The 14650-nt window shown below is 35.9% G+C and overlaps 1 protein-coding gene and 1 long non-coding RNA gene across 2 annotated transcripts in view; both read right to left on the bottom strand.

Annotated features, from left to right (window-relative positions):
• The window catches only part of LOC109065903 (laminin subunit gamma-3-like), an 85760-nt gene extending 72889 nt beyond the window's left edge, over positions 1-12871 (bottom strand). The window contains exons 1-2 of the mRNA XM_042724245.1: positions 12118-12871; positions 743-1047 (exon numbers count right to left, since the gene is read on the bottom strand). Coding sequence (XP_042580179.1) covers positions 743-1047; positions 12118-12487 — 675 coding nt within the window. The 5' untranslated portion in view covers positions 12488-12871. The remainder of the gene's footprint in view (positions 1-742; positions 1048-12117) is intronic.
• On the bottom strand, positions 7689-8644 carry LOC122137454. The gene is made up of 2 exons (XR_006154853.1): positions 8450-8644; positions 7689-8139 (listed from the first exon to the last, which is right to left on the bottom strand). It is a non-coding gene; the product is annotated as an uncharacterized LOC122137454 (long non-coding RNA).
• Positions 12872-14650: the final 1779 nt, after the last annotated feature.

Below are 14650 nucleotides of genomic sequence, written 5' to 3'. Positions count from 1 at the left end.
TTATAAATATGTTAAAAATTTAATTTCTACCTATCTCATATATTTTGGAGGTGACACTGCGGTGAAAATGTTCATTACTCTGAAACAAAATAATAAAAACAAAATAACTTTTCTGTCAAGTATGTGTATGCACTATTGAAAATTGCTGCTAGACAAATAAACTGGCGAGAGTGTGAAACAAGAGTTCATTTTCTTCAGAACCAAATGTCTATAGTTGCAGAAACACGTATATATATGTGTATTCATATACTGTATCAAATAGTTGGGTGAGCTCTGACAGTTGCCTGTCACCTGTGATTTTCTGAACTTTGTCTGACGGCTGTGACTGCATCACTGAATAGAAGAAGCTCCCTAGAAATCTTTGGAAAAGGTTGCAGGCTGTATTTAGTAGCATGGCATCACGACCAAACACAAGATAAACAACGAGACTGGGATTTTAAAACACAAAAGTTAGAGAAGCTTGACAGTGAGGTATATTTCCCTTAAAGCTTTGCTCTGGAACAACAAAGCACACCCATCTACATATCTAAAGGCCAAGGAGAGGAGCCGCTAACTAAAACAGCAAGTTACTGTCAACAAGCATGAATATAAATATTTTGCATGCATACACACTGTAAATGCCTCAGGTTTACATTAGAAGTTGTTCATGTTTATATCTGGCATGCTAAAAGATGTATCCAGATGTGTTAAATATAAACCGTAGTATTGCATTACATGTTATTATAAAATAAACATGATATACCTGTAACACAGGACTCTGGTCGAAGTTGTAGGCACTGGGTCGTCCCTCCAATGTGGAGAAGGCCACATTTCCACCAGTTAGAGGTGAGATGTCACTAAATTCATCCGTGCAGAGTGCCGTCCTTTCATTCTCGCCTGGACGTATGAAACCCTTATTGTCCCTCCCGTACATCTTGTGACAGGAAGCGCTGTAATATTGGTATGGTTGCCACGTTCCGTTCTCCTCGGTACGCTTGTAGATGGCGAAGCTCTCCGGTCGGCTGGTGTAGAACTTCAAACGGACATATGTGATCTCAAAGGCCTTGCCTTGGAAAAACAACAACAATGTTAATGTCATTAATTTTTTTATGGAATCCCACAAAATTCAGTACCTTTATAGTTATTGTAGCCTAATAATTCTCCAAAGTCCAAGTCATTAAAATCTATGTCCCTTCATTTTTATTAGGTCAGTGATGGTGGGCCAAACTAAGAGTGAACAGGTGGAAGATTAAGCCAAAAAACCCTTGCATTTTAGGGATGTGCACAGAACCTGTGCATGCACGGCTCTTAATGGTATGTTTGTTTGTTGTTGTCTCATACTTTTAGATACGCTGTTATTTGTAAATGCTACCGCTTTTGTTAGCTTTTAATATATGGTTTTATTCTGATTAAAGCTTTAATACAGCACAGCAACTGCACACGCGTCCATGTACAGTGCTTCTCATTGCTATGTGAAAATAAGTGTATAAATGAAACAGTTTGTTGAAGCTGATCTGACGATCTGAATGAGAGAGAGAGAGAGAGAGAGAGAGAGATGCAGAGCAGGGCTACGCGAGGAACAGGATTGAGAACTGCTGCTATAGAACACTGGCTTTGAAACTTGTGAATCCATTAGAATCATTAGAAGACGATCAAAAGTTTACCCCACCCCCCATTACTGTATTTACTCTGAATTACTTTATTAACATTAACATAACGCAAATATCCAGTAAAGCTATTAAAGCAGCGAATTGTTTTTCTTTTGCTCTTTTTGATTAACATTTATATAAGAAATGCACGGATCCGTTATACTAATGCACATTTGATATTTTCTTTACTGTATACGTTCACTTAAAACAACCGACTGTGCTTAAAAGGATACTTGTCAAGATGCCCATTGGTATCTGTTTGTGCACTTCAGATGTGTGCGCAGTGCGCATAGAAACGCTTTATCACAGCGCATGCGTACTGCATTGAGATGTCTTGGGCATAATTGGCTTAAAATTACTTTAGTGGTTAAAGTCTGCGTGAACCGGAAGTTTGGGACCGATTTTACTTTATTTTGACGTACTTCCAAAAGAAATTAATATTGAATGAGGAAAGCAGTGTTTTTTCCTCCATGCACTGTCAACGCTCACGGGGCACTGACAGTTGGAGGGGCATGCTTATGCTCATGTATCGCAAGCCGTTTTAGCATTTAAAACTTGTTTTTGACTATCCATAAATATAATTTCGGATAGTCACAATTGTAATTCCAGATATCTATATTGCAATTATGACTCGTCGTAATTGGAATTAAGATATCTACAATGTGATTATGACTAGCCGTAATATGCATTGAAGATATCTACAATGTCATTTTGACTAGTCACAATACACATTCCAGATATCTACAATGCTTTTACGACTAGTCATAATCTTCCATTGACTTCCATTGAAAAATATTTGCAGATATCTTCAAATTAGTTTTGACTAGTCGTAATTCCAATTCAATATATCTTTAAATATGATTTGCCTAGTCAAAACTCTAATTAAAGATATCTCAAACTACAATTTGACTAGTGATAATTCAATTAGAGATATCTTCAAATGAGTTTTGACTAGTCGTAATCCCAATTCAAGATATCTTTAAATATGATTTGACTAGTCAAAATACAATTTAAGATATCTTTAATTCAAAAATTTTAAAGATATCCAAAATACATTTGTAGATATCTGCAATTCATTTATGACTAGTCAAATTACAGTTGTAGATATCTTGAATTGGAATTATGACTATTCAAAACCCATTTAAAGATATCTGCAATTTAATTATGGATATCCAAATCAGATTTTTGACTAGGAAGAACTATATTTAGAGATATCTGCATTTAGCTTTGTGACTAGGCGTAATTGCAATGTAGATATCTGGAATTAACAATTTGACTAGTCAAAATACGTTTATAGATATCTACAATGTGCATGCCAATACACCTTTGTTGAGCCCCACCTTATACGTTTTATTTAACCAATCCTGGCTTGGAAACTGTTGTCATCCGCAGTTTTGTCTAAGAGTTGTATAATAAAAGTCCTGCGTCTTTGGGTGATTTTAAACTGTTTTATACAGAAGTAATTCAAAAGTATGGAAATAAAAAATGTAGCTGGAGCATGTGTAAAAGTGGTAGGCTATACAGAGAGGACTTAAATAGGCTTTTGAACCTGTTTTATATCGTAATGTTGAGACGTGTGTGCTGTGGATTAAATTTTGTTAGTCTTTATTTACAAACCAACACATGTATAAACCTCATGTCAGCCGTTGCAACATTTAATATAATGTTAAAAGAATCAGTGTCTATTTACACTAAGTGCAATCCTGCCTTGTTGTCAGAGGCTAGTTACACTATCGCCCACCAACATGTTATTTGAATAGTCAATACTCATAAACGACGCAAACTCAGTATCAGTTGAAATTGATTAGTGGTTGAAGTGTGTGCTTTTTGACGCAATCGACCCGAGTTCGCGTCCGCCTTTTGCCAAATATTTTTTGTCCTTTTTCAAATCTCATATCGTATCGGAAAGGCATTTATTTTCAATAAAAATTAAGGAAATAATTAAAAGGTTGAAAATAAATATTTGGTAGGGTTAGGGTAGATGTAGGGAGGGCTTTATTGTCCCAGTAAGGTCGCATCTATTTAAAAAAATTGAATTAAAATGATAATTTACACTCACCAAGTTATTATTGTGTACTGTTTTATAATGTACTACAATACTGAGGTGCAGATAATTGCCATTATTTGAAATAAGTAGTATACATAGCAGAAAATCTTGCTATTTTAACATAGTGTAAATATAATCTATAATTATTTGCACTTAGTGTAAATGGCACATCGTTAAAAAAAATACTGCTATTTTCACTTAGTGTAAAGAGAATCCATTGCCATTTTCACTTAGTGTAAATAGCATCTATCGCTAAGAAAATATGCTATTTACACCTAGTGCAAATAGCCGCTGCATAAAAGAATACATTGGCGCTCATCACTGAACACAGCAGAATATCATCATCATGGACCTCTTGCTAAAATACAATACAATACCCCACCTTGTGGGCTATTTATGGAAGCTCGTTTCCAACACTACATAAAGAAATTAATTAATAAATTAATAAAGAAATAAAAATAGCTACTTTTTATCTCAGTTATATATATATATATATATATATATATATATATATATATATATAGTCTCGCATTGTCTATATAGCTATCTGCAATTCTGAGGAAAAAAAGTCAGAATGAATGGTAAGATAAAATCTGCAAATTAGGCCTACCTTCATTTTTTTAAAGGTAGGCCTATCTTTAAATAAATAAATAAATAAATAAATAAACATTGTTTTTCATTGTCTAAATATATAATAAATAAATTCAGACGAGCAGTTTGTGATTTTCTGCCTTTATTGAACATTGTACTGCATTTGGTCTGTTTTGCAACATGATTCAGTTAAAACACAGCGCTACATGCACGCTGGAGACCTTTTACCACACAAGGCTGCATTCAGATTTATTTAATAATCCACGAAGCACTTCATCCGGTATCTTTTCTCTCCGTGACAACAAAAGCAGACTTTTATTATGTTGTTAGCAGTTAGAGGAGTAGGCGGGGAGGAGCTGAGTAAATTTATTCTGACGTTACACAACAGCATTTCGACTAGGAGCAATAGGGCTTGGGCGTCGTGACGTCATTACTTGGCGTGGCCGCCATGCTGATGGCCTCCTTTACTGGCAGTGTTTACTACTGCGCAGTGTTTAGACATACTCCCTCTCAGCCGTGTGTCTTAATTTGATTAATTAAAAATCTATTTCAACCATGATTAAACCGTTGCTGTCTTGTGGGGTGTAATAGCGCAAACACATAATCGCCCTTTGAAAAAAAAATGGATTAACTTGCCACTGCTTTCCTGCTTGGAGGCGCGACCACGGAGACCAAGTGAGGTATAATATCTGAATATTAATTTATATAGCTTAAGTAAACACTGAAAATAAGGGAAATTTACTGGGCTACTCATCCAAAAAACCGGAAAATTTCTACATTCATCTTTCTGTTGCTGTCCCTCTGCTGACAGCAAAAATTCGTACCACAAAACTGCTGCATTAACTATGCGAGATTGTGAAGCTATGTCTAACGTGACTTTGCTTACATTGGTGTGAAATCGTGCTCTCACAACAACCACGCTGTTATCTTAAAAAGGCCAATATCACGCTAAGGTTGCTTTCAAGTAACGTTAAGCAAAACGATGGTTTGAAAATATCTGTTTTGCTGGAAGGGCAACTGTGTAGCAAAAGGACAACAGCAAAGAGACTGACGTCCAATGGAAGGGCTAATGGGATATTTTACAGGAAAATACTACAACGGGAAGACAGCGGGAAAAGAGCTCAAATACATGAGAACCCCGGAAAAAAACGGGAGGGTTGACAGCTACTAAATAAACTTTTGAAACACATAAGTTAGTTAAAAGTACATGTGAATGGTTGTTAGCACTAACGGTTACTAAACTAGCAACTAGAAGGAGTGCAGTTTACCTTTGTCCGATTACTGTATACTGTTTGCCGGCTTTATGATCTGCAGTTCCTTAACCCATCCATTTGTGAACTGCACATGAGACTCCAATGACTTGTAGCCTCGGAACTGTTCTGAAGTGTAGGCGCTCACAAAAACAAACAAGGTAGCCGAAGATATCTGTAATGCAAAAGTGCGGCAGCAACTCGTCGTCGGTGCTCCACTCTTTGTTGGGATTTTCATATTGATCCAAACCGTTAATAGTACCGATTTTGTCCACATACCGATCCCTGGCATCCCTACTTAGCGTATCCCTGTAAATCCCACAACCTTTTCGCGATTTTAACATATTTTTTTCTTTCTCCCAACTCTGTTTCTTCTCGTTCGACTTGCTGTATGTTTACATTCACGACGCCATCAACATGGCCGCGACGTCCCAGAATGCAACGCGGCGCCCAAGCCCTATTGCAATTCAGATATCTTAAACTATAATTGTGACTAGTCGAAACTGAATTAGAGATATCTCTAATTACATTTGTGGATGTATGACGCGTCTTTTGAAGATATCTATAAAGTAATTACAGATATCTTAAATGGAGTTTTGACTAGTCATAAAGTATTTAGAGATATCTTTAATCCGATTTCCTTACTAGTGCAATTATAATTGCAGATATCTCTAATTGTCATTGTGACTAGTCGATTTATAATTATGACTATCCGAATTAGAATTGTGACTATCCGAAATTATATTTATGGATAGTCAAACCAAGTTTTAAATGCTAAAACGGCTTGCGATAGCTCATGCCTTAGGTCAGACTGACGTCATCACAGAAGGTCCGTCGTTTTAGAGGGGAGGAGCATTCTCAGATTTGTATTAAAGATTACGAAGGCAAACAAATTTTTTTTTTTTTTTTTTTTTTGTGGATTGACTTGCACAATGAATTGTTCACAACAAAAATAGCAATGTGCGCTAACAAAATAAATATAGTCAATTTTGATTTCTTGTGTACTTGAAACTGACAAGACTTAAAACGTGAGAATGAAAAACTTTCTTGAGGAAGCAGCACTGGCCTGATTGTTTAGATTTTCGATCTTAAGAAATCTTTAGAATCATTAAGAAGTTTTTGGGAGCTAAGGTGACAGATAGGGGGACTAAAACCCACCTAAAAAGAGTTTAGAAGCACCCCTGGTATAGCATGAGGAATTAAACTAAAAAATAAATATATAACCAGTTTACCTGATTTAATGTGATGGCTGAGCCTGTTTCTGAGATAACAGCATGCCAATCCGTGGTTGGATTTCCGAAACAGCTAACCATAAATCATCTTACACTGTCAATGAGCGTGACTGATACTTAACCAACTCTGCTCTAACTGTCCAGTGTCGACTAGCAGTGGAAGTCAGATTGCCCTCTAGTGGATGGCTAAAGATTTGCTAACTCATATTCATAAATCCTCAAGGGAATGTCTCTGAATTAAATGATGCTCGCACCCCCTTGACAGGTGCTGGGGCCCCACAGGTTGAAACCCCCTGCTCTAAAGCAGTGCAGCATGGCCTTGCCCCCTATGTTGTGTGTTCCGGGGGTGGGTTTATCTGGGTTCGTGATGTAACTGACCCGGGAAGTAACTCGTAAGTCCCTTACCAGCAGTTTTTTTAGGCATTAAACTGCCAGAATTTTAAAAGACGATATCTCTGTTTGCATTGAACTTTCAGCACTGCAACTTTGCAGATATTGTTTATGCTCAAACAGCAACATTACACACTAACTAACATTAAAAAAGTGAAATCGCAATCAACCAAAGTGCCCCTATTATGCCATTTTTAAGGTTGCTAATATTGTTTTATGAGTCTCCTAAAACAGGTTTACATGCATGCAGTGTTTACAGTGTATAGGGCGAATCGGAAACGAAACGCCAATTGCCTTGACAGAATGACAGCCCTGGAGACTTATCAATACATAGAAAAGATTGTTTGGATTGTAGCTTACCAACTCGAGACGGATTCTGTTGATAAAATGGTTGAAGTGGTTGATTGACAAGAGACTGATTCACAAGCACGACTGGCACTGTTTCTCAGTGGTAAGTGTCAAGTGTTGACAAGTTTGTGGTAATTATGAGATTTGACAAACAAACAATTTCAAACAAATTTACTCTCACAGCGTAGGATACAGCGTCTTCTCGAAATGATGTTAATCACATAAAAATTTTACTGTGTTTGTGGGCAGGCAAGTTGGCGACCTAAAACGTGGGCGGACATTATGCAAATGTGTTACTTTGTGACGTAGAGCCGTAACAGAATAAGATTCAAATTCCTGACGACTTGTTTCGGTAATTGCGAGTTGATTCTTTTTTTTTTTTCTTTTTTTTTATACAGATAATAACTTTTATCTATTGTGCACTGTCGGCTTCACAACTTTGCAGATAGTTTATGTTCACATACAGCTACATGACACACTGCATGAAAGGTAATAGTCGAAAAGAGACTTGAGAAAATGGCATACTTGGTGATACTTTGTCAGTTTAATTGCTGCTCGAATATAATTGGAGAGTTCCTGAGAAGTCTTTAACCCCGGGTTGCTCCAGGGGGACTGTTCCTGCAGCCATTGCAATGAAAGAGATACAACTGTGACTAAAAAAAAAAAACATTTTGTTTAAATCCATTTATATTTAGTCAACAGAAATTCTACTGTTATTCTGCCATATTTTGCAATTTGCTACCATTTCTGTAAAACTAATATGTCTATCACCAGTGTTGCTGCCAGAAGATCACATTGGGGTGTCATCAACTAATAAAGCCCACAGCTGGCATCTGACTGCATGAGGTCTCAGTAAACAATAATAACATGACTGTACTGATAGGCTATACAGACGAACAACACGACTGCCATTGTGATATTTCTTGCACTCAAATAATTAGAATAAAAAAAGTATTAACTTACGTTTCAGACACATTTAGCAGTTACATTGTCTAGTCTTTCTTTGCCAGCCAAAATATCCCCAAACACTGTAATGGCGTTTGAATCAGTGTTTTCGAATGAATCGGTTAAGCAACTATATGAATGAATCATTCAGTATGACTCAATCATACAGTATATACATAAGTAATTTGAAATAGCACACAAGCAAACTCTTACCATTTTCTTATTAAGATATAGTACGAATGGTATGCTAATATGCTAGTATTCCAACCTCAAACAGTCACTTATTTGTTAATTAATTAATCAGTTTTTGAATGAATCGGTTAAGTGAACGAATCAATGACTTACTCATAAAGACACAATTCACTTGTCGCCACCTATTGGCAAAATGATGTAGGCCTAAGCATAAAGAGTCCTTACTACAAAAAGGATATTTTTTCTTTCTTTCTTTCATCATAATTTCAGTCATATACATAGACACGCTCACCCACACCATTTTGGTTGCCATGTTGAAATCATTTAAGCATAATTTCATCTCAGCATGAGAGAAGATTATCTTGGCTTGAAAAGAAAGGAAGGAAATGGGGGGGGGGGGGGGGGGGGTCAGGCAGGAGCAAAATAAAAAGAAAACAAGAGTTGGTCTCCAGTTCTAATCTTGATGATGAGACTGTCTGGAACAAAACAAAAATCACTCAGCTGGACTTGAATTGAATACATACATATAATATGTTTGTCACCCACAGGTTTAATGTGTATTCTTATGTAACTCCATAGAAAGCCACCAGTATTGTTGCTACAGCTGTTATCACAGAAATAATGAGTAGACTAAACTTATCTGTGTATATGTGTGGGTGTGTTTGGTTCTGAACTCGACTGAACCTGACCAGACTCAATATTTATAAATAATCTGTAAAATAGTCATGCCTGTGAATAGTGAAACTGGAATGATTTTTTCCCCCCTTTTATTATGATATGGATTGGTGGACATGATGGTAAACACTATAAATGAATGCATAACCAATTCCTGTTAACATTTCTCATTTTCAGTGCAATATATTGACTTGAACTTGAAGATATGCACCAACCAGAAAATGTTCAGTTATTAACTGTGTTCTTCTAGCATCTACATACGTGACATTTCTAATTGCACTTGGTCTAAACACTTTGTTAAAGCGGTCTGATTTGCACACAACAACATTTAATGTTCAGTTGAAGTATTTTGCAGCAAACATCTGCATCTCATATCGGACCTTTGAACATCTTTGAATGAAAACCACAATGGAAACCAGATGTGGAAACATTCTTTAGAAGTCTGCAAGTGTGTGTTTGTGTATGTTTACATGTGTGTATGGGAAAGACCTGACCTGCCACTGGACCTCTGCTGCTTTATGTGTTTGTCTTAGTGTTTTCTGTACCACCCCCATCACTCTTTCCGCTGTGTGTGTCTGTCTGTCTGTGTCGGCCTCCCTAGGATATTTCTGTTTGGTTTGGAAATATGAGAAGGCCTTTCATAGATACCCAACTGCAAGGTATCTCTGAATCAGAGAAAAAACAAGAACATACACATTTATGCCAGATTAGCTTGTTGAAACATAATTTTAGTGCCCTTTCATCTCCCATTTTTCTTCTCTCTCTTTCATAAATGTGTTTCCAAGAGAATCACCAAATCACATCTAATTTTTTAATGTGCAGAAGCTGAAAACTGTTATGAAAATAACCACAAGGTACACATGAATCAATGGTTTTGTTATTGACAGTCCTTGAGAATAAGAAAAAGATGCAAAGATATGCTCAATACTGTAGTGTAACTGTAGCCTTCATAGCCAACCTTTTGACTACAACTAAGTCTGCTTCACATTGCAGCTTAGAACCGCCCACTGAGGTAGGAAGAAACCATCTGTAGTCTGTAACATGTAGGAGACCATCCACAGTTTGTTTGTTTGTTTGTGTGTGTGTGTGTGTGTGTGTGTGTGTGTGTGTGTGTGTTTCGAGCTTCACACGTTATTGCATTTAAATATTTATAGACATTTTGAAATCTATTTATACTGCATTCAGGATATACATTTTATCAGTTTGTGCATTCCCTGGTAATTGAACCCATGACTTTGTCTTTACCCTTAAACACGTCTTTAGGTATTTGTTATTAAAGCTATTTCTTTTATACAAAATTTGCAACAGTGTATAATATGGAAAAACACTGAAAATTTACAGTGCTGCGCATTTAGGGTTGCAAAATTTCAGTACTATTTTTTGATACAGAAAGTAAAAGTTTTATAACATCCATATATCAGGGCATTGATTGTTAATTGATGAATTTGTTACAAAAGTGTTACAACTTGTGTCCACTGACTTTTACTGCTGTGGCCGTTCTACTAATAAACAAAATCATTGTTGTAATCAGTTTTAGAGTCTCAGCTACCATGTTTACCGCTATTCAGTGAAAGTTAGTTTTTTTTTTTAATTGCACTGTTCTCTGAGGCTAAAAGAAGAAAAACAAGAGGAAAATGTCACCTTACAGAATACAAATGACATTTTAAGTTTCAAAATCGTTACATTGTTAGAGACATATGGGAATGCTTGTGATTGAAAACATTGTAGCATAAAGTCTGCAGGGCAATAATGTAATAAAACTAGAAACCAGCTGAGATATCAGAGTCATCTAATCTTATAGGCCACCAAAATGACATTAGATTTCTGAGATGTTCTCATTTACAGGCAGCATCAAATTCACAGCTGGGAAACTCATTGTGACTAGCAAGGTTTTTGCTTCTTAGTTGCTGTTCAGTTAGCATGCAGTTTACACAGTATAGAATGGTGAGTTAAATTTTTACTATAGTAAAAATAAGCAGACCTATGTACAGTGTGTTTAGTAAAATAAAGAATAGGATGCATTTGGACAGCTCACAACATTCAGATACATGTTTACCACTGCAGACAGCTGTAATAGGAGGACAATTGGCACATATTAAGGTGTTTAATGCTAATAATCTATCTAGATAGTTTTTTATTGTCTCAAAAGTGTAGTTTAGTAAAATTAAACATTATTAGTATTTTTGTATTTTAATATTTAGTGATCATTTCACTAACTAGCAGTTTTGTGTTGTCTGTACCAGTACTATTTTGGTGTTAATTATATAAAATATAATTAACATTTATAATATTTATATATTTAATATTAATATTCTAAATAGGCTTTTATTTCTATATCTTCAGTTTTCTATTTTAATTTTAGATTGTTTTAATCATTTTGTTGTTTGTTGTACTTTATTATATACTTTATTATATATATATATATATATATATATATATATATATATATATATATATATATATATTTACATCTTTACAGCTTTAAATTTTTTTTTTTCTATTATAATTTGAGTAATTTTAGGACTTCAGCTTAAACTTTTTTTCAGCTAGTTAATTTTTTTTATAAAATTCATGTTTATTATTTATATATTTAATATATATATATTTTTATTTATATTTTATTTCAGCTTTTTTTCAATTACTAAAAACAATTTCAAATATAAGTTTGAGTTTTAGTTAACAATACCACTATATCTGTAAAACTTTTGGTACACATTTTTGCACAAATATGTATAACTTCTGGCTTACATTTAATGTGCAGAAACAGGCATCTTTTCCCATTGTTTGATCAATATTAAAGCCCAAACTGGGTGTCTTACCAAGATGCAGCGTGATGTTGACTGAATTAGGATACTGAACTCCATAGAACATGGACTGGCTCTGCCACCAGGTGGGCTCTTCATCCGTGTGGAAGTCTGTCAGGTAAGTGGCGTTGTGATTCAGTTCCAAGTCCAAGGCATCACAGAAGTGGCATGACCGCGTGGACCCCGTCTGCATGCAATAGTCCTCAGGCGGAATACCGCACACATTTGAGACTATCACTGTATGACTGAAGGCCGCATTTTCAAATTTAGGCAAACAGCGGCTCGGGATGCCTTCCTCATCGTAGCAAGAGTCCATTCCAGCAATAACATAGGATAAGAACGTGAAAAGCAAAAATAAAAGAGAGTGAAGTGTAGAGGAATCCATCCTTGTATGCAACAGCCTAAAACAGAGACAACTTCAAAGGAGCCGAGCGAACGAAAACAAGTCTAGTAAATAATCAAAATCAGAGCCACATGCTACAGGGAAAAACTTCAAGGGAAGTTCAGTAGTTCAGTGTTCAAAGGCAAGCACAATAAAGTATGTGATATAGCAAACACACATTTTGTGTAATGCAGAAACAGTTCTCTGAGTTTGCATGCAGCAATTACGTTTCATTCAGTATACAAGAGTTGCATGCACACACGCATTCAGTTAAGAAGAAAAGGTTTTAAGAAACTGGTGTATTCCTTCATGCTCAGTCTTTGTCCTCAGTGCTTTTTTCTTTCTGTCAGCATGTGTTCCCCTCTAAGAATCCCGGGACACACTCTTCATACAGATTTGCAGATAGACAAAGTAGAGGGAGGAGAGAGGGTTGGAGGGGAGTTGACTGGGGTTGACCAATAATTAGATAAAAAGAAGGAGGGGCAACATGAAAGAACAGATTTTTTAAAAAAGTAGAAAGAGGAGTAAGAAAGGTTGGAAGAGCGGTGCTCTCTTTTGAAATGGTAAAGAGGAAGTTACCAAATATACATCATAAAATAAGTGAGGCATCAAGGTTTGGCTGGTTAGCATGACCCCAATATCTCCTGATGGTGGATGTAACTACAACACAAAGCACCAAACAAATGCTTAAAAAATTACTTTGAAGTTTTTAAAAGTATTTTTTACATTTTATTTATTTATTTATTTAAATATAGTATTTTTAGTACACTGTAAATAATTATTTTTGAAGTTGTAAATAAAAAAAAGATTATTTGAATATGTTTTATATGTTTATATGTCAGTCATTCTACTTCAGAATTCTCATTTACATTTAATCAAATGAGTAAGCAAAAAAACAAAAACAAACAAACAAACAAACAAAAACTTTCATGGTATCCTGTGACAGCTGGAAAAGTACCAGTTAGATGGGAAAGAGATAACCAAGTATTAAAGATCTCCTTGCAAATAACAACCAGTGATGATAAAAATTGTGGAAGCACATTTTTAACCTAACAGTCAGTGAATGTTTACACATGCAAATAACCTGAAGTTTCCTATTTAAACATAAATATTTGAAGCAATCACTAGTGCTTGACTCCATACTTCAGCAAACAAATTGACAAACTTACAGTGTTTGTGGTAAATGACAATGTAACTGTTCATTTCAGTTGAGTGTAATTTGATTGTGTGCACTCATTAAGTCAAGGTAATCTCAAGCAACAACATAATCATTTGTTTAACGGACACATTATGCGGCAAAGAGAATAGAATGATTGATTTTCCTTCCTGCGAACCTTTTATATGAAGGAAAATTCACACCACACGGAAATGCAATCATTACAGAGGAACATGAGGAATAAATGCACCACACTCATGACATTGCTTTTCATTGACAGGACTGTGATTGGACAGTAATTCAATTTTACTGTGGCACATTTTCTGCTCTGTTTGGACTGCAGTGCAAAAGACAGCATCATTCAGGCATATGCAATGATGTGTCTCATATTTAACTTGCCAAGTGTAAAGTGTCATGCTTGCAATGTAGCTAGATAAGTGGATTATATTTCAAGTTGTGAATGTATTTCATTCTGAATATCTGCATTTTATTGTTTCAAAAGCAAGTTACCATACATTTTAATGAAGAGATAAGTGGCTGTAAAAATAAATAATGACAGTTAGGCTTTTCATTGTGGCACAATATCAGGTTGCAATATGCAGGTTGCAAATGAAAGTGTATTAAGTTTTACATTGTTTCTCTGTAATGACTGCTTTTAATGAACTCAGAAATTCTCTCCCATACGTTTTCCATGTCTACATTCGAAGTTGTACTTGTAAACTGACATTAAATCAGCTTTGTTTCCAAGTATGCAGGGTGCAATAGTGGTTTTGCCCTTCATCGTCTCCACCTAGAACTCTGTCTGCCAGCCCCCTCCCAGGTGCCCGTCCTCCTCCCGAGCCTCCACCCAAGTTCCTACCCATCCCTCCCTATGTTGTTTGTACAGCGCGAGGACGCGCCTTCCGGGAGGGGGGGGCGATATGTCATGCCCATGGACTTTCTGTGTCTGTTTTTTTCCCCACGTGCTCCTGTGACCCAGTTTCTTCCTTGTGTGATTGTCTCATTTGGTT

Source organism: Cyprinus carpio, chromosome B5, assembly GCF_018340385.1.
Source record: "Cyprinus carpio isolate SPL01 chromosome B5, ASM1834038v1, whole genome shotgun sequence".
Taxonomy (NCBI): domain Eukaryota; kingdom Metazoa; phylum Chordata; class Actinopteri; order Cypriniformes; family Cyprinidae; genus Cyprinus; species Cyprinus carpio.
The sequence above is the reverse complement of the archived record's forward strand: the minus strand, read 5'-3'. Positions and strand labels throughout refer to the sequence as shown.